A 25,958-nucleotide genomic window follows, 5' to 3' on the forward strand; every position below is an offset into this window, starting at 1 on the left:
TTGTTTCAATTTCTGCAGAGCTTCCAGTTTATTTACACCAAGGAAACTCTTTTAGAGAAATAAAAGAACAGAGAACTAAATAGGAACTTCAGTTATGCTACTATTGTTAAGGTATCTGAAAATCCTCAGGCCCCACACCTACATCTTATTTCAGAGGAGCTATGGTGAGTGCCCTGCCCCTAAATAGGAAATAAGGGTGTGCTGCTCCTCCTTGAACTTTCCTTGCATCACTAATGAATTCCTATCCCCTTCTTGTGTCCTTCCCCTGAAAGCTTCTGATCACTTTGCCTTTCATTTGCCCTCCCACAAAGTTCCTTCTGCGTTTGGCTCATCACTGTGTTTTAGACCTGGATAGTCCCCACTCTCCTCTTTCCTTTCTCTGTTTTAGTCTCCTTGGAGGAAGAGGTTTCCACCCCTCTCCTAATTCATTTGCCTTTGTCACCTTTGTTGGCTGTACCTCTCCTGTATGCTGCCGTGGAGGGAGCTAGAGTGCATTGAATGGCCAGTTGCAGACATGACACATCACTTCTGGTCTATCTGCATTTACTTCTGGCTGGGCGGTGTTGTGAAGGCAGGTGCCAGCCTCTTCCTCCTCCTCACAGAAGAATATATTATTTACTAGGAAGCAACAGGATATAAAATAAGAGCTACAGGCTCTGGGGGTAGCTCATTTTGCCTATAGTGACTATCATGCTTCCAGCAGATCCCACATATTTATCCAGAAGTCTCACAGTTCAGTAAGTGTGCACAGCCTCACAGCCTATGTATGATAATGATTGACACAAAAGTCCTGAATTAACTGTCAGCATTTATATTTTAATGCTTTACTTATGTTATAAAAGAATTTATTTTATGGACTGTTTTTCTCTATACATATGGTTTTCTTCTGTTTCTGCATAATAATGCTAAGGTTTAGTTGCTGGAGGCTGGATTATAATAAAAAAATTCTTCTAGGTTTGTTTGTTTAAAAAAATTATAGCTTGCACTTTCATAAAAACATAGAAAAGCGGTGTGCAATATAAAAGCATATTACAATGCCATCAGTAAAAAAATCAGTAATAACCAGCTGGTAAAAAAAGAAAAATATGACCCAAAGGCCTGTCTGAACAATATAGTTTTCAAAAGACATCTGAAAGAAAGCAGGGATGATTCCAGCTTAGCCTCTGCTGGTGAAGAGTTCCACAGGTAAGAGCCTGCCAAACGAAACACTTGGTCCCTGATAAAAGCTGACCAAATTTCAGGGGCGTGGGTCATCATCACAAGTGTCATCAAAAGATCTCAGTGAATGAGGTGGAGCATAAGGAATCAAGTGGTCTTTAAGGTACAAGTTGAGGCCCAAGTTGTTTAGGGCTTTCCTGAACAAATAAGAACTGAATTAATGCAAACTGTGTGTGTGAATGCGTGTGTGTGTGTGTGGCATGCACATATGCACATGCCCTATTTTTCATGAACTTTACAATGAGAATGGATCAAGAGTCATTGTTGGGAGGAACTTCAATGTGGATCGGCCAGAATCAGTATAAATTCTAGGCTGGGGTTTCAGGATCTCAGTAAAACATTTTCCCTGGACTGCTTTCAAAACGGCCCTAATTTGGATAATGCAGACTGTATTGTAATTACCTTGCTATTTGTAGTTTCTACACACACCCCATTTTTAAAAAAGATCTGTGGTGGAGTTGGCTTTCTTAAAGTGCTTTCTTTAAACACTATCCAGCTCACCTCAAAGCAATAAATTTTCCATAAACTCTTAACTCTGATTCAGCCCACCCAAACTTATCTTTCATTGCATCACATTACTTGGTCTTCATTTAGCTGTCAAGAAACCATTTCCTTTTGTCTATGGATTAATTACAGTGTGCTGAGATTTTTCAGCCCAAATGCCTCTTCCACACTTTAGGCTCCCTGCAAAGTAACACACGGAACAGTCAGGGTGAATCACACACTAAGATCTGTGCAGAATCTGGTAAGGGAGAAGGGAGAGGGGAAACTGGTGTCATAACATCAACACAACATGATCAAGCATCAACAAAGGCAAAGCACAACTCTGATCAAGAGAAATGCAGCCCCCCGCGTGACTCAAAGCTGATATGGCCTTTGAGCTCAGTTCAGCACTAAACTGATCTGCTAAGGCAATTCATTAATCTAGGATAAAGATGACAAGGCAGGAAACATCACTCAGTAAGGAATTTTATGCTATATAATGCAGCTACAGGTGTAGGTAGTAGGAATTATGCTGACATGCAACTCTTTTTTGCCCTGAGTCCTAATTGTTCGTTTTAAAAAATCTTCCTGTTCTGGATAGGGGGTGGGAGATTAAAAGCAAACACTCTGGAAATAAAGCCACTGCTGACACCGTTTTGTTCTGCCACTAGGCATTTTTGTAGGAACATAGGAAGTTGTCTTATACTGAATCAAACCAATGATCCATCTAGCTAAGTACTGTCTACACTGATTGGCAGCAGCTCTCCAGGGTTTCAAAAAGGAAGTATTTTCCAGCCCTATCTGGAGATGCCAAGGACTGAACTTGGGACCTTCTGCAGATGCTCTGCCACTCAGCTATTGCCCAAGATGGTGCCAAATGCCTTCATTATCTGCTCTGAGTACTTCAGAGTGTTGCCTGCTTGTCCACAGTATCAAACTAGGCCATAAAGCTCACTGGGTGACCTTCAGCCCATCACGATTTTCCAGGTGAACTAATTTTACTGTATAGGTGTGATAAAAACAGAACTGCTGATCCTAGCCAGGTTGCAACCAGAAGGGGGGGGAAGAGAGTGAGAGAGAGAAATCAGCAGAAAAGCCAGGCAGTATAGCGTGATGAAGTGTACAGAGTGGATGGCCTCCCACCATGAGTTTGTAAACCACTGATATAATAGAAGATGGTTCCTTCACAGTCGATCAGCACAGTTTAATAGCCAGAAATAGCAGAGCAGGAATCCACAAGATCCTTTTTCTAAATAATCAAGCCCAACGCTCTTGTTCCCTGAAGAAGCCATTATTAAGACGTTTTAGGAAGAGTTTCTAAAGCTTGATTAGGGACAGGAAGAAATAATTTTAAGAAAGTGCAGTGGATGAAGCAAAACCAATTAAGCATCCTGGCATAAAACTCACTTCAGCTATTCACTGTGTCCCCTCCACCACTTAAATGAAGGGCTGACCCCCACAGCGTAGAAAGAGCAGGTACATGGCTGGGTAATACTGTAGGCACACTATGGCTACATATACGCTACACCCCTTAAATCACGTTTCTCTTCACAGAATCCTGACAACTGTAGTTCGTTGGGGGGCTGGGGTTTTGAGCTTGGTGTGGGATAAACCACAGTTCCCAGGATTCTTTAGGGGAGGGAAAATGTGCTTTAAAGGTATGGTGTGTATGCAGCCTCAGTATACAGATGTGTGGTCAGGTCCATTCATTTCCATAATGTGGGGAACAGCACACAGGCAGGCCAAAACACCTGCCTACAATCATTTGGCATCACTGAGTCAGCAATACTAATACAACCACCACTCCCAGCAATGAAAAGCAGCATACTGTCTGCCAAAATAAAACCAATTCCAACTGTACAAGCCACCGTCTCAGCATACTGTTTCTTCCAGAGCTTGGAAAAGTTGCTCTTTTGAACTACAACTCCCATCAGCCCAATCTAGGGTTACCAACCGTACTCTTTTAAGAGTACATGTACTCTTTTTGAGATGGTGCAACAGCATACTCTTACTTTTCACTTATCGAAGCCAAATGTACTCTTTTGAAATGACAAAATGATGGTAATCCTAGCCCAATTCAGTGGCCATGCTGGCTGGGGCTGATGGGAGTTTTAGTTCAAAAAAATAACTTTTCTGAGCTCTGGTTTCTTCAACCTTTGTCAGAATAGCAGGGGAGCAGACATACCAAGGGGGAGGGGACCTAGAAAAGATGGAGGCATGGACACCTAGCAGCTAAAGATCTGAGAATCATCAAAGAGAAGGCAATGTACCTACAGTGTTCCAGGTTAAATGCTCATGCTTTAAAGGTGAAATACTATTGAAAATTGATATTTGTTTCCTTTAAAGTGTGTGCAGTCCTCTTTTATGACTACAAATAGAGCCTTCAGGAAAATATACAGCCATTCCCTTTGAGCTCAGGAACAGAATAAATATCAAAGAATAAGAAAATTCCACAATAGCCAAACAGGAAGGGAATGTGGTTTTTAAAAGTTGTGTATGCAAACTTTGATGGGCCTCCCTCCTACACACACACACACACACACACACACACACACACACACACACACACACACACACACACACACACACACACACGTTTGCAGGTGATCTACAACAGAGGAGTTCCATACCCTCAGGAACAGTAGAAAGGGTGCGATAGTGGAGTCATTAACTCACCCACATGCTAGTCCATTTCCTGGATTTAGTGATGGGTCTTTGTTGAAGAGCTGCAGCTGGGCTGGAGGACACGAGTTCACCAGGGGTTATTCTGCTCCAGACATCATTATTAACAGGACAAATAAGTCAGACCAGACTTCTTCTCTCCTTCCACCCCCCTGCACAAACAGTGAACTTCTGAACCCTCTCACAATAGTAAGAAAGTAAAACAGTACCACAGAATTACAGTAACATCACGTGGACATCGCTAATACCCACAGCCTCCAATTCATTCCTACGCATGACATAGCATGTTTCTCCCAGGTCTCAGTGCAATGTTAATAATAGAGGGCTTTGCTGACAGCTCATTTGGCTAAGCCTGTAACATTCTCTAAATGCACAATAGGCCATTTTCTACTAAGCAGTAAAATATTTAAACATATGGCAAAGGGTGCAAATGGGAATGTGGTGGTTTCTTGAAAAAATTGTGGTGGTTTCTTGTAAAAATTGTGGTTTTTGCTCTTCCCATGTTGTGTGATAACTACATTTTCCAATGTGATATAAAATATATTGGGCTGGATCCAGACTTGGGGCTCTTCCACACTGTTGCCATTTTGTGGGTGGCAATCAATCATATACTGGCAAATTCAGATTGCACAGTTAAAGTTAATTTCATGCTGTTGAGCAATAAACCCACTTCTATCGTGGCAAGAAAAGTAACAGAAAAATGAAATAGGAAGTTGGGATAACTATTGTTTGATGCAACATTGTATAACCTCCCTGAAAACTAATAAAAAAGGATACTCAATGACCAGCCAACACTATATAACCTCCCTGCAAACTTCGTGCAAACAAAGAAGGATGAATGCTCAATAGACAGAGCTCCTGGAAGTGTCTTAAATTAGATTAGGAATGGGGAACCTTTGGTCCTCCAGATATTGCTGAACTACAACTCTAAACAGCTCTAGCAACCAGGGATGATGGGAGTTGTAGTTCAGCAACACGTGAGTTAGATGAACTTAGGTCACATTGAAATCAATGGGGTATGTTAGTCACTACTTAAGTCCCATTTAATTCAATTGTAACTTCATGCAACTAATTGAGGGAGCAATCCAAACCCCTCCCCTAGCCTGTTGGGCCTTTATAGAGCAGTGGGACCACCACTATATCTGTAGGCCTGCCACACATGGTGGCCCGATGCTGTCAGATGGTGGAGGTGTGGCTGGCTTGAGATCCAAAAGATCCTGGGTCAGCTTAGCCTGCCCCCTGGGAAGATCCCACTGGCAGCAGTGGATCCCACTGTTTGGCAGATGGAAAGAGAAACTGCACCAGCAGAGTGATGCTGGTGTTACTCTACAGGTGGCAGCTGGCAGGAGGCTAAAGGAGGTCGGCAGGGCTGACAGAGTTTGGATTGTTCTGTTAGTTTGGATCTACCCCAGTATTTAACAGTTCTAACCATTAGGAAGTTTTTCCTGATGTTAAGCCGAAATCTAGCTTCCTGTAACTTGAGCCCATTATTCCATGTCCTGTACTTTGGGATGATCAAGAAGAGATCTTGGCTGTCTGTTGTGTTGCAACCTTTCAAGAACTTGAAGAGTGCGATCATATCTCCCCTCAGTCTTCTCACTGGGCATGTTTGGCCTTGAGAAGCACAGACTGAGGTGAGACATGATAGCATTCTTCGTGTACTTGAAAGGTTGTCAAAGGAGGGCCAGGATCTCTTCTCAATCATCCCAGAGTGCAGGACATGGAATAATGGACTCAGGTTACAGGAAGCCAGATTTCGACTGAACATCAGGAAACAACTTCCTAACTGTTGGAGAGGTGTGACAATGTAACCAAATACCTAGGGAGGTGGTGGGCTCTCCAACACTGGAGGCATCCAAGAGGCAGCTGGACAGCCACCTGTCAGGTATGCTTTAATTTGAATTCCAGCATTGAGTAGGGGGTTGGACTTGATGGCCTTATAGGCCCCTTCCAACTCTACTATTCTATTATTTTACAGAGTTGGATGGTACTTCTATTAAAAACAGATAGGATCAGGGATCAGGATCAGGATAAGGCAATTTTTAAAAAATCATTAGTGGAATGTGTACAGAGCAGAGGCAGTGTGCCTATTTATAGCAGGCTTTAAGGCACAAAAACGAAAGAAGAGATCCCAAATGTATTTATAAGAAATATCACATGCATTTTGAGCCTTGGTGGCTCTTCTTCCAAGAAATTATAAGAGCAGAGCAGAACTGATTTTTTTGTGAATTTGATGTCAAAATTTACATGTTTGATGAGGGAGAACTTTCTGTCAGGTAGCTAAAAAAATGTTTGAAAGTTAGAAGTATTCTTTGATTTTCATCCAACTCAGTGTATAAGCCTTGAATAGGAAGAAGATGAAATTCTCAGAGGGCACTCAAGTGTCCTGTAAAAAGGAGGTAACAAAAGCCACTGAGAGGTTCAAGAGAACCAACATGATTGCAAACAAACCATCCATTTCCCAGCATAAATCATCCACCAAGACAATCAAGGCTATTTCTGTCCCAAAAGCAGGACTCAAAATGAATTTGACTTGACCTTAATCTGCATCATCCAATACTACCTGGAAGCCACCACATGCTGCCACAAGTTGCTGAAAAAATAATATATGACACTGGACAATGATGATGAGAAACCATAATATCTGAAAAAAAATCCGTAATGAGCCAGGATAGGCAAGTCTCTAAAGACCATAATAAGCAGGACTTCTTGAGTCTGACAAGGAGATTGGGGAGCAATCCAGGCAAACCAAGGCCTCAGTAGGCCAACAGATAGACCAGCAGGAAAGTTATCCATGCTTCCTATCATTAAAAGTATGTTAAATCCAAAGTAAGTGTCTCAGTGACACCAGGATATCCCATTGAGACCAGAGGGATGTCTATTATATGAACTTGCAAGTCTTGCAGGATAGCATATGCACCTGCAAGTTTACTGTGCCACATGGGAGTCAGCATTTGTCATAGGCTTTAACATCCCGTAACTGTATCCAGAGCAAATGGGAGTTTCCCCCACCACCATGCAAATTCCATGTCTGTGTGTGTGTGTGGTGTGTCACCAAGAAAGATTGTGGGGTTGTCCAAGTACTTTTGGGTTTGGCCCAACTGCACACACTTTTGGCTCCAGTTCTACCCACCACTGGCATGTAGACCCCAATACACTGGGCTGTATCCAGTGAAGTCACTGTATGAGCGAAAGACTTCCGTTCACATCACAGAACTTTCCCTCCTTCTCCTCCCCACTAATGGAATTTGATAAATGTTGCAGCGGAGTACACATATGAATTGAAAGAATAAAGAAACTTATGGTTTATTACTGCTGGAAAATAAACGTCATTCTCAGTACAGACATACATGTGGCCACTGCAGAGCCATTAGGCTTGCACTCACAGGCATTATCTCTGACCAACTAGAAAGGAAGAGGAAGGGAGGAAGGCCTGAGAAAAAACCAATAAGTAGTTACTAAAGAAGGAATTAGCAAGGGAACAAGAGGTTGCCTTTTTGTCTATTGCCCCCCACTGGTTCAGGTTACTTGTTATAAGCATTAGTACTGTACTCACAACAACCCCAGTCATCTTCAGTGCCTGATTTGTGACAATTCAAAATATGTCGGGTTGGCTGCCATGATGCAAAAAGCAATCATGTTCTAACCCGATGACTGTTTGGGAGACCATGCAATCCTTGAACAAATCCCAAAAACTTTAGCCAAAATAGAAGAGCTTTGAAACAGTAAAGGATCCTGTGTGATAACTGGCCAGTGCTAAAATAGTGAGTCACAATTCCAAAAGGGGAAATAGCAAGAAGCTGATTCCAGCTGTTGAGGGGAATGTGTCAAAACTGACAAAGAGCTCAGAGACCAGGTTTCCATTTTGTTGAGATATTCTACACGAGAGGGAGAACTCTTCATATCCTGCCAAATTGCAGTCCTGGCTTGGAATGCTTGCTGTTGGTTTGACAAACTGCAGCATACAAGAGAAAACTTAATTTTCACATCATAAAGTTTGGCTTACACTGGTTTCAGGCTTCATAATGTCTAAACCACAGGAAGTAGAGGGAGGGGAAAACCCTTATTTAGAATGAGGTAGGTTTGGGGACACATTATACTTGGACATCTGCATAGTTTCATGAATATCTTACGCAGGGGGCGGCACTTACTAATATGAACAACACTGCCAAATACGGAATTCAGTCTGTGGTAAATAGATAATAATCTGATGTGAGCCAGGATATAGTGTCTATGTTAAATTCTTCAGCATTTTGTTCTCAAGAAGATCCCATTAATCATACATCTAAGTTATTGGTACAAGCTCTGACTCATCTAAAAGGTTAGTTGTGGATTGGAATCAACGGAACAAGACAGCCAGGACTGAACTAAGGCCCATGGAGTTCAGTGCAACTTACAGTGCGGTGTTATACATGTCTACTCAGAAGTAAGTCCCATGGAGTTCAATTGTGCTTTCTCCCAGGTGTTACGGGATTGCATCCAGGAGCCCGGTGGAGTGGAGTCATAGCAATAGCCTCCTGGCAGAAGCATTGCTGCTGTCATGGCCCCGTCAGAGGACTCATCAGATGAGGATGACTCAGGAGTAACAGCAGCAGACCCAGAAGCAGCAGATCCAGAAGGAGAAATGGAGGAAACTCCTGAGAACCCAGCTCCTTCTCCCCCTCAGCTGCAGAGCACCCCAGACACAGCTGAAGCCCTTCAGCCAGACGCAGAAAGTGAACAGGAGACTCCCCCCTCACCTGCAGAACGTAGACAACAGAAGGTCAGGCAGAAGAGGGGCAGGCCTGTCCACTTAAGGCCAAAACGCTGAGGGCTCACACCTGCTGACAAACCTGCTCCTTAAAAGTCAAACCTTGGCTTCAGCTTGTTGCTGACTACAACGTCAGGTGTGACCACTGTGTGTCTTCCTATCCCCTGAACCTTAACTTGGACTGATCTCTCGGCAAACTAGAACCAGACCTTCACTGACATCTCTTCTGGATTTCTGGCTTGGCACGTAAGCTTTGAACGGCCTCTGCCCTTATCTTGCTTCCTCCTTGCTAGCCTGGTAGATTTATAGCCAAGCTGCCGGCTGAGGACTTACGGCCTGGCAATTACCAAGGCATCTCCAGCCCTGCCTGCACCCACACCGACACTGCTGTCTCAGTGAAGAGCTGACAGCTGCAGCTTACAAGGAGGAGGAAGGAGGAGGAGGGAGGAGGAGGGGGGAGCAGGAGGGGGGAGGAGGAGGAGGGGGGAGCAGGAGGGGGGAGGAGGAGGAGGAGGAGGAGGGGGGAGCAGGAGGGGGGAGCAGGAGGGGGGAGGAGGAGGAGGAGGAGGAGGAGGGGGGAGCAGGAGGGAGGAGGAGGGGGAGCAGGAGGAGGAGGGGGAGGAGGGGGAGCAGGAGGGAGGAGGAGGAGGGGGGAGCAGGAGGGAGGAGGAGGAGGAGGGGGGAGCAGGAGGGAGGAGGAGGAGGAGGGGGGAGCAGGAGGGAGGAGGAGGAGGGGGGAGCAGGAGGGAGGAGGAGGAGGAGGGGGGAGCAGGAGGGAGGAGGAGGAGGAGGGGGGAGCAGGAGGGAGGAGGAGGAGGAGGGGGGAGCAGGAGGGAGGAGGAGGAGGAGGGGGGAGCAGGAGGGAGGAGGAGGAGGAGGGGGGAGGAGGAGGGGGGAGCAGGAGGGAGGAGGAGGAGGAGGGGGGAGCAGGAGGGAGGAGGGGGGGAGCAGGAGGGAGGAGGGGGGCAACAGTGAGGCCAGGGCTGCATAGCTACATCAACGGGAGCACCAGATTGACTCCTCCAGTTCATCCACACAGCCCCAACCTTGCCACTGCCTGTCTCCCTACTCCTGGTAGGTGGCAGTGATGCTTCTATTGGGAGGCTATTATTGCAGTTGCATCCTACCTGCTTCTGCTGCTCTTGATTGCACCCTTAACTCACATGTAACTCTAGCTGGTACTTCAACCCCTGAAATGTTGTAACTAGGAAACCCAATGAGAGTGAGTCTTTGCTTCCACTTTCAATCCTAGGTGGTGTCTTGCCAACTGGCAAGGGTTCTTTTGGATTCAGGGGCAATAAACATGCAGATAGGTGGAAGTCAAAGATTTTATTCTGTAGCAGGCAAAAAGATATAAATAGCAAAATCTACTGAGCTTACTTTCTCCATTCAGTTGTCGGGAACTCCAAGGGAATGACAACAGAGAGACCCCAGCTGATCGCCAGTACACAGCACCTCACTGGTCCAGGTCTGAGTTGAAGTTCACTTGGGCAACATATCTTGGGGACTTATATAATTAAAAGCTCCAAAAGCTGTGCACAGATTCTCAACAATAACTTAATCAATCACACCTGTTGTGATTATCATGTCCTTAGTCTCATCATTGTTTACTAAGCATCCTTTTTGAAGTTTATACCAACTTAATAAGTTGCACTTAGTTTGAACCAACTTAATTAGTTGCACCTGGATGGAAGGCCATGTTTCCAACCCTTATCAGTGTTCATGAATATTTTTCACAAGAATATCAACTGTCCACTCTAAACAGATAAGGACTTCCCCCAAACTTCAAGGATGTTGTCCTGAACAGGTGGCTACTTTAAAGAAAACAGCTAATTAAGCTAACAAGCTTACAATCTCTTTGGGGAAATAGCCAATTAAGCCTCAACAAGCTTACAGTCTCCTAAAGGACCTGGCTGCTAAATTCACAGAGTAAGAGAGTCAGAATGTCAGACATGAAGGAACAATGGTCATAGGTCATTCTATCTCCTTGCCAATCTTCTGGGGTCAATTTCCCATACAGGTGATGATTTCTCAAATGAGCTCACTGGGGACATCTGATGTGACTGCTGAGCCTTTCCCCCTGATCTTCAAAAAGGCAGTGGAGTTCATTTGTTCTATTGACTTACCAACAAAAGAATTAGCCACAACTGGAAAATGCACTTGTGGGACTCACTCTGCCACCCTGTGCTCAATGTATTCGCCCCACCCCCCAATCTCATCCAAATTGATGGAGTGAACAGAATAGATGAAAGTTTTAAAGGACTTAACTGTCATTTTGTGCTCAGCCAGATGGATGACTGGATTAGATTTAATATTTGTATGTTGCTTTTCCATCAACAGATAATAGCAACATATAACATTTCTATCAATATACTCTTTTTAAAACAACAACACATAAGCAAATCAGTAAAGCAAAACATGAAATTAAAAAAGCAATAAAATCAATAAACAATTTATAATCAGGTATAATTTTTATCATTTTTAAATTTATTATATTTATATCCCGCCTTTCCTCCAAGGAGCTCAAGGTGGAGTACATAGTTCTCCTCCCTCTTCTCATTATATCCTCACAACAACCCTGTGAAGTAGGTTAGGCTGTGACTGGACCAAGGTCACCCAGCAGTGGGGATTTGAGGTTGGACATGCTCTTTCAACCCTTCCAATTTCTTTGGTTCAAATGTGTTGATACGCACTGAAAAACCAGGAATGACCAACATCTGTATATCCAAGGGTCACTCTGCTCTCCAGAAACTGGTCCAGGGTCTAAAAGTGTCTTTTGTCACACAATGCACCCCTCAAACAGGAAGTCAAGCTCCAATATGAAAATCAGCCCATGCCTTGTACACAAAATCACAGCGAGCTGCACCATTAAAGTGTGAACTACAATCTCTCACAACTTTCTTTTTAAAAAAGAGTTTTATTTTCCTTACGAGTGGAAATGCAGGCAATGTTTTTTCTATCTTGATTAAACTGTGAGGTTTATTAGAAACCCGATAAAATTGCTTCACTGACTGGATCTGGCCTGTGGCCTGTACATTCTCCATCCCTTACTTGCCTGCCAGATGCTTCCCCAGCTGCTGTGTAGGACCTCCCAGAGCATGTGGTTCTACTCTGCATCAGAGTTTTTCCTAAACAGAGGCACACCATTGTTTGCAATTAAAATTGGAGGCACAGTTGACTCTTATACCTGTGAAGATTGGAAGCAGGCATACCCAGAACAGTGACTCACACAGAGAGGTAATGAGTGACCTTGCCTGCGAGACAGTTAATTCTGAATTGTCTGTGCATCAGTCATTTCTTCTTCAGGAGGCCGACTGGAAGGAGATATACCAAGAGCCTTTAATGAATGTATTTCTCAAGAATCATCATGGTTCTCTCCACTTTAAATGTCCAGTTGCACACTGCCAAAAAAGGGGGGATTTGTGCCACCAAAAAGAGGTGGAAAGCAGACAACAATTTGCATAATTGTACTGGTTGCCTATGTGTTATCAGGCCAATAAAGCCCTTAACAGCTTAGGACCAGTTTACTTGTGAGATTGCCTTACCCCATATGTGCCCACTCAAGCACTTTGCTCTTCAGAACAGGCACTGTTATAGGTGCCACATAATACTCATTCCACATTTGTAAGAAATCTTTCTTTTAGTGTGGCAGCACTTACTCTTTGGAACTCCCTGCCTATTGACATCAGGCAGGCACCTTCACTATATTCCTTTCATCGCCCACTTAAAACTTTTCTGTTAGGCAAGCCTTTCCAGACATATACATGTTGATCTGCTTTAATCTTTTTTTAATTAGTAGCTGTTTTTATTATTTTGTGTATGTTTTTAATTACTTGTATTGATAATTTTAATGTTTTTTGTAAACTACTTATAGGTCTTTACATTCAAGCGGTACATAAATTTCGTTAAAATAAATACATAAATAAAATCTGCATATAGTAATGTTTATGTGTAGACTCAAATTTAGAAATAATTACTATAATTTAAATAGATACACAATCCATTGCACCACAGTGGGGAAGACACCAGGTGACTGGTGTGCCTGCTCAGTCTGCTGACCAGGTGCTGCTAACTGTTGATAGTCACCTTCAGGACTCCTGCTCTCCCTTTTTATGGTTGCTTCTCTTTTAACCAGGCTTGGACCGGACAGTCCTTAGATAGAGGACACCTTCAAATAGAGGGCTGTCCTCCATAACATTGACCACATGGCCACCCTATCTTAACTTCAAGTCACACTTAGAGTGGTCCAGCATACAGGTTTGGAATGACTGTTCTACACGTTATCAGTGGTCAGATGTTCTTGTGGCTCACTCAGCGTTTTTTAGGCCACCTTTCATTAGAGCAGGGGGGACATCAAAAGCTGAGCCGGCATGAAAGGGTGGCCAGGTCAGGCTCAGCCCTGGCAGAGGGCCCCTGAGGGGCCCCTTGATAGGATGGGGGAGGAGTAGTGCTTCCCTTCCGCAATCTGCACAAGGAGGGAGCTTCCAAGCAGCCCGCCTGTTCACTGGCTCCAACTACCTGTCTCTCCTGTTTTTTGTGGCTGTGTGCGCTGTGTGCACAGTGCTACCATTAACCAAGATGGCGGCCAAGAATTCCCTAAGGGGTTGATGCCCCTGCTGCCATCTTGGTTGATGGCAGGGATGCGTGTGCATAGCACACATACATGCCATCAACTAAGATGGCGAAGGAGGCTTCAGCCCCTAACAGAAACCTCAGCCGCCATCTTAGTTAATGGTAGCCCTATGTGCACAGCGCATGCAGTCGCAAAAGACAGGAGAGACAGGTAGGTGGTGTGTGCGTGCGTGCGTTTGTGCATGTGTGCGTGCATGTGTGCCAGGGCCTGGGGCAGGCTGGTACCCAAAGTCCCTGGTGCCAGCTCTGATCAAAAGCAGCCTTTTCTCAGTTTAAACTTAGAACCTCTTTTTTATTTTGCCTTTTCTTTAGTAGAACAATGGTAGTGAAATACAATAATTAATAAGACAATTCCATAACACTGGAGAAAAAGTGAAGAACATAGTAGCAATTTTTTTTTTTAAATCCAAGAGTATCCTCTTTCTTAATCTTTATGAAAAGTTTCAGCCACCTCTGGTCTGGGTCTTTCAAGCTTTCATATCCTACACTTCCAGCCATTGGGGTATTCTACCATGGCCATTTTGAGTCTAGTTCAGTTGGCCCTTTTGGAACAAAGGGGAATCAAAGTGGATTGCTCCTTGTTCACACCAAGAAATCTTCCACTTTGTTTCAAAGAAATGGGAAGAAACAAGCCTTACTTTTGCTGCATATAGCTTTATCTTTTATAAAACCTACAGTGTAGTACCTTAGCTTTTGCTTTAGAAACTCCCATTGCTTCGATGGCTTTTTGCTCCACCTGAAATGCAAACTAAGGTCAAAGAATCCCTTTCCTACCAGCTGCCCATACCACGTTGCCAATTGTTTGAAAATATCCAAGTCAAGGGGAAAAAAATTGGTTTCTTGGATTCCTGTAAGCCTAGACCGCACCTTGCTTTTCCTTATCTTGAAACTCAATTGGTAAATTAGGCAAAAGAGGGATCTAAATCAAGCTAGAGCATCTCTGGTAAAATGGTAGTTTATCTTCTGCGTGAGCTGGATGGTGGAAATTCATGTAATTAGAGAAACAAATGCAGCTGTAGCTCTTAACATCTACACCAGTAATTCAGCTCTTCCATGAAAAGAAAGGGGGAATCAGACAACATGAAAGTGTTGGCTGGCTTAGATCACAAATTAGATCCACAACTAAAACTGCTTTCCATAATCGGTTTTAAATATGCTGAATACTTCAGTGCTTTGCCTATCCTACCACACATGCTGTCTCCCACTTCACCAAGAAATGCATAGTACTTGCTCAACAGAGACCACTTCAAATGTTACTCTGTCTCCACTCAGGAAAAGATGTATACCACATTGGCTGAAGTAAATTGCAATGGAAGCATGCTGGAGGTTCCATTGGGCAAACACGGGAATGGGTAACATTTCCAAACCATCTATTTACAATAGGAAGGAACACAAACACATTTGCACTACACTTCTATCACCATCTGTGTATTTTCCTACTCAGATATTATCTATTAGGAGTATGCCTGTGTCCGTGTTGGAGGAGCCACTGGTAAATATCATATTTAGCAGCTCTGTCACAGTGCAAATAATTTATTTATTTATTTTATTTAAAATATTTCTATCCCGCCCTTCTACCCTACAATAGGGCACTCAGGGCGGCTACAATAAAAATGCATATATACATAATAAAATACACAACGCAAAACATTACAGTAGATTAAAATGCATAAAATACTATTAAAATACATAAAATGCATTATGCATATACATACATAAAATGCAATTATGCATACGCATACAAACATGCATGTATATATGTGCATGCGCGTATAAAAAGTGAGACTAAAAGACTTAAGATTTAAAAATGAAGACTGTCAGGCTGACCCATCAGTCCCAACCAAAGGCTCTCCGGAACAAAATAGTTTTTACAAGTTTCCGGAAGGTCATCAGGGAGGGAGCAAAGCGGGCTTCTTGGGGCAGGGAATTCCAAAGTCTGGGAGCCACAATTGAAAAGGCTCTCTCCTGCGTGCCTGTCGATCTAACTTCTTTCATTCCAGGCACGCAGAGAAGACCAGAGGTAGATGATCTTATATGCAGGCTAGGAACATATGGACGTAAGCAGTCCCTTAAGTAAACTGGTCCAAGGCCATTTAGGGCTTTAAAGGTCAAAACCAGCACTTTGAATTGGGCTCGGAAACAAATTGGGAGCCAGTGGAGTCGATAAAGCACAGGGGTGATATGCTCCCTGCGCCATGCTCCAGTTAGCATTCTGGCTGCTGTATTTTGGACCAACTGTAGTTTCTGAATCATTTTCAAAGGGAGCCCCACGTAGAGTGCGTTACAGTAATCAAGCCTCGATGTCACCAATGCATGTGTCACCGTGGCCAAGTCAGATGCTTCCAGGAACGGATGAATGGTCATTTATACTCAAAGTCACAGAACAAAGGAATATTAACTATATACTGCATGGGGGTAACTATCCCTATGATGAATGTCAGGTGGCACATTTTTAGGACTGTTATAATACACAGCAGGCCTCATGCAGATCAAACGGGTTTCTCACAGAGTTGTCAAGTCTCCATTTTTTTGCCCAGAGACTCCGGTTTTTGGGGGTCCTCTATGGGTATCCGGGTGAGTCACCTTGATCTCCAGACTCTTAGCTTTCATTTTAAAAAAATTAAGTTTCTAGGGGGTCTGGTTCAAAAGATATAAACAAAAATGTCAGCCACCTCCCCAACTTCTGTTAGTATTGGCTGCTCTAATCCCTGCCCTTTCAGGTTTCAGGCTTTCAGGCCAATAAGTGAAGTCAGGGTTGTGATTGACAAGATTTGTTGACCCCCAGGCAATACTTAAACCCCGTTTCAAGTTCTGAGAACAGTTTCCTTTTCCTGCTTGTCTCACATCAGGAATTCAGTTAATATATAGCTTTCAGCATCATAAAGAGTACTTTTGTTGTAAAGGATTGGGACTTGCTTCTGAGTAAACATGCACAGGATTGCACTACAACAGAAGATCACAGCAGGATCTTGGTGGGCATACAAAGTAAAAAATTTTAGTTATAATTATAATAAAAGTGTGCATGCAGGTTTTCTAATTACTTTCAAAAAATGGCATATTATACATTTTATCTTTCAATTAATTTTTGAACAGAAGTTTTAAAAAGTGTACATGCCACAGTGTTACACTTTTTAAATTAAGGAGTCAAACAAGTTTAAATTTTACTGGACTGTTGAAGAGGGCAGTTTATTTTATTCATAACCTGTTTTGAAAACCTTCTCACTATGAAGCTTTTCTGGGAGTAAAACTGCAATGGTAATTCCACATACCTGAGAGTTAACCCCATTGAATTCAGTAGGACTTACTTTTGAGTAGACATGGTTAGGATTGTGCTGAAAATCAATAGGACTTTTGAGTGAACATAGAAAAGGATTGTGTTGCAAATCTTTCTCTCCCCCTCCAATCCTTTTTTTTAAAGCAGTTAGGCAGAGCTTACTTGGGTGTTACTGATCACTTGGCAGGAAACTAATACTTTAAAAAAAATGTTCTGCAATGGCCAACTGGTTTTGACAATAAACTATTATATGGGGTGTAGGGTGTATGTATTTTTACATCTCCACTGTGTGTTTGTATGGAATATTTCCAACATCCCTGTGGGATAGGGTTGGAAACCAAGGCAGCTCACAAGAAATAAAGCCATTTAAAATCCAATAACCATAAAACAATTATAAAACAGTTCCAAAACAGATTAACATGGCATGATTCTGAATTTTGGATTGGGCAAGTTGAAATTACTTATACCTGAACTGCAGTCCTGTGCATGCTTCCCTGTCTGTGGGGTCAAAACTGCTACACTAAAAGACTGATTTCTTAGAAGAGCAGAACAAGTACTATGTGGCACCCGTAGCATGGAAAGCACACCTTGAACTTGACCTGGTAGCAAATCTGCAACCAATGCAGATTTCAGAGCAGAGTTATTATGTGCTGATGGGGTCTCACTCTTGTCAGCAATCGTGCCACAGCATTCTGCACTAACTTCCGCCCCTGGGTCAGGTTGTGCTCTATGGGGATTTCTGTGACCTTGGCTGACTGGCTGCCAGGATTTTTTCAGTTTTGGTTTTTGGTTAGGAATCCTGACTGGTTGTGGGATGCTGAGTCTTCTGCCTTACTCATAGGAATTTTGTTGTTGTTAGTATGGTATTGCATTTAGGAAATCATCCCTGCCTTTTGTTTTTATTTTTCTGTTTGCATTTCATTTACCTTTGACCTCACTACCTTACATCCATAGAAGCAACAACAGTGGTTCCATGCACTCAGCTCAACCCCTTAAACCCACTGATGATGCACTGTATTGGTTGCATAATGGTTTGTTTCTTGCTCAATAGTGGTAAAAGAGAATTCACATACTGGGAAATATGGCTGCAGTTGTTGTTCCCAAGCTGCTATCTGTGAAGGTAGATCAAAGCATGTGTGTTTTCTCTCTGACAATTATTACTCATTGGAATTGGATTGGCTGTCAAAGTGAGTTTATAGCAGCCCACAAGGTAGACAGAAAAGGGTAGAAAACCTTCTTACCCTTACTCATTTCGCAGACCTCTTTTGGAGTGGTCAAATCTGTAATGTAGTTTGGAGCAGCCATATTGAAAGGTACGGGCAGGACATTGCAGGCAGGGGGTTACTAACCTTGCTTGGATATGGATATCTTTGCAGAGGATCCCTAGTCAAGCTTTACCAACAGCACAATCCAAACCATATCTACTCAGAAGTAAGTCCTATCGAGTTCTATGGGGCTTAGTAAATGTGTTTAGAATTGCAGCCTTCAGGGGCATTCATCTTTACTCCTGAGTGCTCCTATCTAACATCTCTACAACACTAGGCTGCTTTCTTCCTACAATGGCCTTCTGGTGACTGGACTGGACTGAGGGCACTTAAACCTTTCTTGCCAGAAGCAAGTAGACTAGATTAAATGTTCCCTACCCAGGCTCTGTCTTTTAGCTAAGGTTTCTTTCTTAATTTCCAATCAGAGAAGCGTTATTGTTTGAATTGTATGCTCCAAGCAACTGTGGCTGATGCTTAATGCATCGTGCTTAATGACATCACTTGGGCCCGCCCCTGTGATATCACTACAGCCCATCCCCATGGCATCACTAGGGCCCATCCCTGAAATCTCAGGGTTTGGGATGCTTCTGACCTGGCAACCCTCGTTTCTCAGCAGTGGTTAGAGGTGTGGGGGGGAAGGTAAGAGTGACCAGGTGAGGTGGGAAAATGCCCAGTCTTAAGACTCTGGGTAAGTTTTATAATGGCATCCAAGGCAAGGATGGAATCACTACTACCCTGTGTGTACGTAGTAGCTTCTCAGCCCATTCCAGTCTACTACAGTGAAGTCTGTCTAAGGTCTTAGGATTGGTTATTCATGCAAGTTCATGCAATCTGATTGGCTGCTGTTGGAAACAGATTAATGGATGTTGCTTGCCTGTTTGGTGGCTTCCCATAGGCATCTGGATGACCACTGTGAGAACAGGATGCTGAACTAGATGGACCACTGGCCTTATCCAACAGGGCTCTTCCTATGTCCTGTTCCAGTAGCCATTTCTTACCTGCTTATGAATAGCCAATGCAAGGAAGCCAGTAATGTACAGTATTTGTCATGCATTTTCACTTTTAAAAAGAAAAAGTCAAGCTGCTCAAAGATGCTGATTATTTTTAGTCTCAGCACTCCATAACATCGATAGCAATACATTAGCCTGTGGCAGAAAATCTGCTCTGAAGTGTCAACAGCAAGAGTGCTTAAGTCTGTCTGTGTCTCTGCAGACTTCTGATGGGAAAAATAATCCTGGATTCTAACCAAAGTCCCTAAAGTCAAATATTTTAAAATGGATCCCTGATAAAACATGTGCCATCTTGCTTTGAGCAAACACAAATATATATATATATACCTTGTTTCTGACTACAAATGGATTAAGATTTTTTGAACTTCTCTCACATTCCAGGGTGTTGGCTTATTACTTCTCTTTTCTTATTAATTACAGTGATGATTTCTTTATAGTTATTAAGAAGATATGGCTCCAAACAAGCTGAAAGATGTCTGGTCTTCAAAAAGTCATTCAAAAGCAGAATTTTGGAAACATTTTTTTTTAAAAAAAGTCTAATAGAGTTGGCAAGCTTTGCCATGTAACTAATTTTCATCCTCGGCAAAAACATTTTGTCCCTGATTCTAAGAAAGTTAATCATGTTTAAGGCACACTGAAATTAGAGAAAGGACTATAGCTATGGATGCCTGAAGATTTTGTACAGTCTGCATTTTTAAGTGTTCTAATCTGATACACATCTCCCAGACTAATATCTGGATTGCAACCCAATTATCCTTTGGTTTTGGCGTGTCTTTGAATTTTGTGACACAGTTTACAGCTCAAAAATGTATAAAATCCATATAAAATGTGCATTTTAGAAAAATGCTTATAAGCATTTTACAGTAAAATGCATACAAAAATAATATGAGTTTCTATGCATTTTTTAAAATTACAGATGCAGAAAGGAGACAGAATGGATTTGTGAATGAACATATGTGAAGGTGATGCAGATTAGAAATAACACACTTGAACAGGTCAGTGGGAAAGATCTCTGCTGAAAATTCTGCAAGCTGCTTACTAGTCAAAGTAGATTGGGGGTCACCAACCCGGCACCTGCAAAGGCCTTCATTAGTCCCTCAGGAAGGGGCCCCAGACTCTGAGCTTTCATTTTAAAAAAGTAAGTCTCTAGCCTTCATAGAAAGAAAGCTATGAAGCAAAACGTGTAGGTACCCTTCTAACAGATTTCTGTGAAATTAGCCAGTCTAGCTGCTTCTTCCTGTCAGTGTTATTAGCCAATGAGTAAAATCAGAGCTGTGTTTGATAAATGAATTGTGTGGACACCAGGCAATAGGAACCCCTGAAGTCCTAAAGAGCTGCTGTTTACCCCTTACCTTTAGTGTCCTTTTCCTACTTCTACCTACAAATACTACTGTGTGGATGGATGTTAAGGAGTTCCTCCCTAAATGGCAAATGCAAAATGCGAAAACTTTGCAACGAGGCTTAGGCATGTCTCCTGCTGTGCAGGAGCTGGAAACCAGCCACTTATTAAGAATTTGGTGCATAGTCAACTTACAGTACAATGGTAAACATGATTACTTCAAAAAAAAGTATTTTTGTACGTAATGGGACATACTCCTATGTATGTGAGTACGAGACGGCATGTATATGGAGGTTTTTTAATTACTTGCAAAAATGGCATATTATACATTTTATCTTTCAAATAATTTTTTATCAGGAAATTTTAAAAAGTGCACATGCTGCAGTGTTATGCTTTTCTAATTAAGGAGTCAAAACAAGTTTAAATTTAACTGGACTGTTGAAGAGGGCAGTTTATTTGTCTTATTCATAACCTGTTTTGAAAAGCTTGGGAGTTAATCCCATTGAATTCAGTAGGATTTACCTTTGAGTAGATACAGTTAGGATTGTGCTGAAAATCAATAGGACTTTTGAGTGAACATAGAAAAGAATTCTGTTGTAAATCTTTCCCCATCTGATCCTTAAACAAAAAAAAGCAGTTAGCCAGGGCTTGCTTAGGTGTCACTGATCTTATTTGGCAGGAAACTAATACTATTTTTTTTAAAAAAAATGTTCTGCAATGGCCAACTGGTTTTGACAATAAACAATAAATGATCCCATCAGCTGGACCTGGAAACACCCTCATTTAGCTAAGATTTCTATCTTAATTTCCAATCAGAGAATTTTTTTTGTTTGAGTGCTATGCTCCAAGCAACTGTGGTTGATGCTTAATGTACCATGCTTAATGACATCTCTAGGGCCCGCCCCTATGACATCACAAGGACCCACCCCATGACATCACTAAAGCCCACCCCTGAAATCTCAGGGTTTGGGATGCTTCTGACCTGGCAACCCTACCCTAAGAGCTTGTGACCTTCGGGCCCAAAGTACAGGTCATGATGACTACTTGGCCGCCATAGGCCCATAACTCGTCAGTAACATGAAGCAGACAAATGTGATGAGTCCATCCACAGCTGCTGACCCAGCCGCTGGTGCCCGTAGTCTGATAACCAACAGCCGTAGATTGTGACTGATAAAAGTTCTTAGTTACTGGTCTCAAAGCTACAGTGATACTGATTATAGCAGAGCCAAAACTACTCAGTTTATAGCACTATCCTTGGGAATATTGAAGAACGCTTTCTTCTTATTGTGATTTTTTTCAGTGTTCCTTACAAAAATGTTCACTTATTAAATTTACTTGGCCTCATTCTGATTTGCCAACAACGGCATCATTTATTTATTCATTTATTTATTTCCCGCCCTTCCTCCCAGTAGGAGCCCACGGTGGCAAACAAAAACACTAAAAACACTCTAAAACAGTGGTTCCCAACCTGGGGGCCGTGACCCCCAGGGGGGACACAAAGTAATCAGAGGGGGCCACAAATAGTAAAAAAATGAATTTATTTTTTTTAGTCTTCATTCCCTGGACACTTTCTGCTTCCCACTGCAGCTGCAGATGACACCTCCCCCTTGCCCCAAGCAAGAAGGGAGGATTTTTGCTGAAGTGCCAGAGTGTCTTTCAGGCACACCAAGGGCAGGCATCTGCCTATAGAACACATGGCAGATGCCAAAGGAGGCTGAGGGTGGAGCTACCAGGAAGAGGGGAATACTATCACTGACTCCCATCTCCTTGCACTGCCGCTGCTGACGACACCCTTACTCAGAATGAGAGGAGAGGGCTTTTTTGTGAAGCAAAAAGAAGCAAGGCTGCAAGGAAAGGCTGCTTTTCCCCTTCCTTTCTGGCAGCCAGCCTGCCTCCCTAGCAGGAGGGGGTCACAAAAAGTTTTAAGCTTATAAAGGGGCCCCTGTACTCATAAAGGTTGGGAACCACTGCTCTAAAACATCATAAAAACAGACTGTAAAATGTATTACAACATAACATCCTTAAAAACATATTAAAACAAAACATCTTTTTTTTAAAAAAAGCTTTAAAAACATCTTAAAAAGCAATTCCAGCACAGATGCAGACTGGGATAAGGTCTCTGCTTAAAAGGCTTGTTAAAAGAAGAACCAAAACACGTAACCAAGTCTGACTGGCTATGTAACATTGTGATTTCATCTTATGTACTGCATGATCGTGCAAGGTAGAATCACTCATGTGAAGAAGAAACACCTGCCAGAGGGGAACTGGTAGATGGTAGTAAATTGGATTAACAGGTCCTCCCCCCCTCCCTGAAAGATGTCAGTCCCACCAAAATTGCTAGTTTGGGCCCTACAATGAAAAATGGAGAATATTCAGAATGGCACAAAGTACAGTAATACCCCAGTTAATGAAGTAGATGCATTCCTGGACATTACTTCTTTAAAAGAAACTTTGGTACCAGAGGTAGGAATAACATGGAAAGAATAGGGATAGGTTCCTATACCACAAAAAAGAAGAGCAGTTCAACATATTTCAGCAAGCGTTTTATTCCTAACTAACAATGCACATGTCTGAAATGAAACAAGCAGGTCATTTAAGCCTTGCATACAGACCATCTTCCAAAATACATCCAGCCTTGCCTTTTTTCTTTTTTCATGTAACATCTTGCTAGGCCAATCTAAAGCTCTGAGCACAGTTCTCCTCTCTGTACACTTCAAGCACTGTTTACAGCAGAGGCGCTTGAGTCACATGGCAAGGAATGTCATTCCAGCCATGAGTGAGAGAGCTGCCTACAGCAGCTGCAATCCAGCAAAGGAGCCACATTCTGACTATGTCAGAGTGTGCGCACCCCCCTCATGTCCCCTGCACCCAAAAAAGACTTTGTTAAAAGCAGCTTCTTTCCTGGAGGATTTGTTAACTGAGGTATTACTGTATAAAGCTTTTGGTTTGTTGCAGGTTATTCAAGTTAGTCAGAAGAGTTTTGCAACCAAACTGCTTAGGGATGGTTCTCAAGTCTGGAGATGTTCGAGGATTTCTGAGTCTTTGGGGTTTTTTTCCATTATTTTACAGTAATTGAAACAGTAGGGGATAGAGAGGTATACCAAGACACAACCTGCATTTCTCTGCACACTTCAGATATTGCTACTGCAAGCCCATACATGCATATTCAGAGGTAAGCCCCATTGAGTTCAATGGGGTAGAGCAAGTCTATACTTCTCTGCTTAGAAATAAGCGCCAATGGGTTCAAAAGGACTTATTCCCAGGTAAGTGCATATAGGATTCCAGCCTCAAGACTAAGTGGGTTAATAGAGTTGCTCCAACTGCAAAATTTGCATGGGGCTTAAAAATAATATAGTATAGTGGATCTGGTGCTAAACTGGAACAAATTACATTCCATAAGGGAAAAGTATAACATGCATTTAGTTCCTTGGGAGTTCTTGATCTTAAATCACAATATGGGCTCTCACATAAATCTGACGCCACCCTGATTAAAAGCAGAAGAAGCTCAGTTCTGCTCATAGAAGATTCAAAATTCCCCAAAGAATTTTCCTATTTACTTAAATAGTTGATGGAAGATCATATACAACAAGGCTTAAAAAAAAACACCAAACCCAACCCTAGCATGTAGGCTGCTTTGCCACTGCAGCTCAGGAGTGGGTTGTTAAAAATGGTCAATGTTTTCACTGAAGATAATCTGTTGGATTAGCAGGGAAGGGGATTATGCAGCTGGAATGAGAAGGGAAGGGGGAAGGTTAAAAGTAACACATGTTATGCTTTCAAATCATACCAAAACATGTGGTGCTTGTCTCCCAAGTCTGGCGCTAAGGAGCCTGTGGTCTGGCAAAAGTTCGGATTTCTGGTTTTGATTTGAGAAATCATCACAAACACTGGAGCCGAAAAGCTCCAAATAACATCTGAAGGGAAAGGCTATAAAATCCAAGTTTATGTACTGTATATGATATTAGTCATTGTTCTCATTGGAGTTTATGCTCCAGTTCCTTTTTCATATAATTAAAATGAGACTGGCTCTTTAAAATAATAAGAAAAGAAGATGAGGAGACTATGTTAGATCTTGCCGTAAGAAGCCTTTTGGCACCAAAGCCATTGAAACTCGGAGCTTAATTCCCTACTTGAGAAGACGATTAAAGAAAGACTCTTGGATAATTGTGTAGTCTGCAAGTACCAACACGGAGCCCTGCCTGGTATCTCCAAAGGCATGCTGATCTGATGGCTTTATCACAAAGCATCTGTCACCAGCAGATGCCATCAATACCTGAGGAAGTGATGGGGGAAGGGAGAAAGAGCACATTAAGGCCGCTTTCATAAAGACACAGTGCCTAGCACAACGGAGCAGTGGCATAGTACCATGTCCAGTTTGGCTTTCCCAGGTATGCAGGTTCATTGCATGCCTGCACAGATCCTAAGACTTCCAAGCACATGACTGTTTTTTCCATATACATACCGGGGCTCACTCTAGTTCCAGTTTCAATCATACCTCCTCACACTCTATTGGAGACCACTCCGGAAGTTCCCTGGAGCTCGTTCTCTAGCAGGAAAGGGAGTCTCTGAGGTCCTTCTGTGTAACTGAAAACTTCTCATGTAGCCCATTGGATCCCAAGCCTCATATCACGGACATCCAGAGCATGCCAGTTTATCCACATTGGAAGTCAATAGAGATGTGGGTATCCCATTTGCAACTGACACTGGACTATAGAGTACGCATACATAAGCCGCAATGGCCTTTGCAGTTCTGGGCAAATGTTCTACAGTTATTCTGAGAAATCCTGAACAGTTAATCAAAAACACACCCCTGAACATGTGCTCCTTCTACCACATGAGTTCTTAACATGAGGAGGCAGGACAGAGGATCTTCAACTGATCTGCAGATTGGGAGGTTTCTACGGAAGGCGAGAGCTTTGCAGGGAGGTCTGAGGGAATCATTGAAGACCGGGGAGCTCTTAGTAGTGGGAAAACCAAGGGGATTAATGTAGGGGTAAGCAAATGAAGGGAGGCCAGGTTAAGGGGTAGGTGGGAGGCTTCAGAATTGAGGACCTTTAGACGTTAGGAGCAGTTCCAAGGCATTTTGAATAAGGTTTTGATGTTACTAATTAAATCCAGAATACCGTGTATGTGTGAATTTCAACAGAAAACAAAACCTTATGGAGACAAAAGGAGAGGGCTAAATTTAGTATCGATTATGGAGTCCCTGTGGTCTCTGAAGGCACTCATATGGGAAGCCACTGTAAGTCTGAACAGGGTCTGAAAATCAGTTGTGTCCATATGGTGCTTCTTTGAGCTGTTTCAA

The 25,958-nt window shown here is 42.7% G+C and overlaps 1 protein-coding gene across 5 annotated transcripts in view; it reads right to left on the reverse strand.

Annotated features, from left to right (window-relative positions):
• Nucleotides 1–25,958, reverse strand: part of GLI2 (GLI family zinc finger 2) — a 350,757-nt gene that overhangs the window by 302,887 nt on the left and 21,912 nt on the right. For 3 of the 5 annotated variants that reach the window (XM_061609158.1, XM_061609159.1, XM_061609155.1), the window contains exon 1: nt 10,514–10,553. The exons of the other annotated variants lie outside the window; for them this stretch is intronic. In XM_061609158.1, the coding sequence (XP_061465142.1) occupies nt 10,514–10,522 (9 nt within the window). In that variant the 5' untranslated portion in view covers nt 10,523–10,553. Of the gene's footprint in view, nt 1–10,513; nt 10,554–25,958 lie in introns of those variants that run through there. 5 annotated transcript variants of the gene reach the window in all.

Source organism: Rhineura floridana, chromosome 2 (genome assembly GCF_030035675.1).
Source record: "Rhineura floridana isolate rRhiFlo1 chromosome 2, rRhiFlo1.hap2, whole genome shotgun sequence".
In the NCBI taxonomy this organism is placed as follows: Eukaryota; Metazoa; Chordata; class Lepidosauria; order Squamata; family Rhineuridae; genus Rhineura; species Rhineura floridana.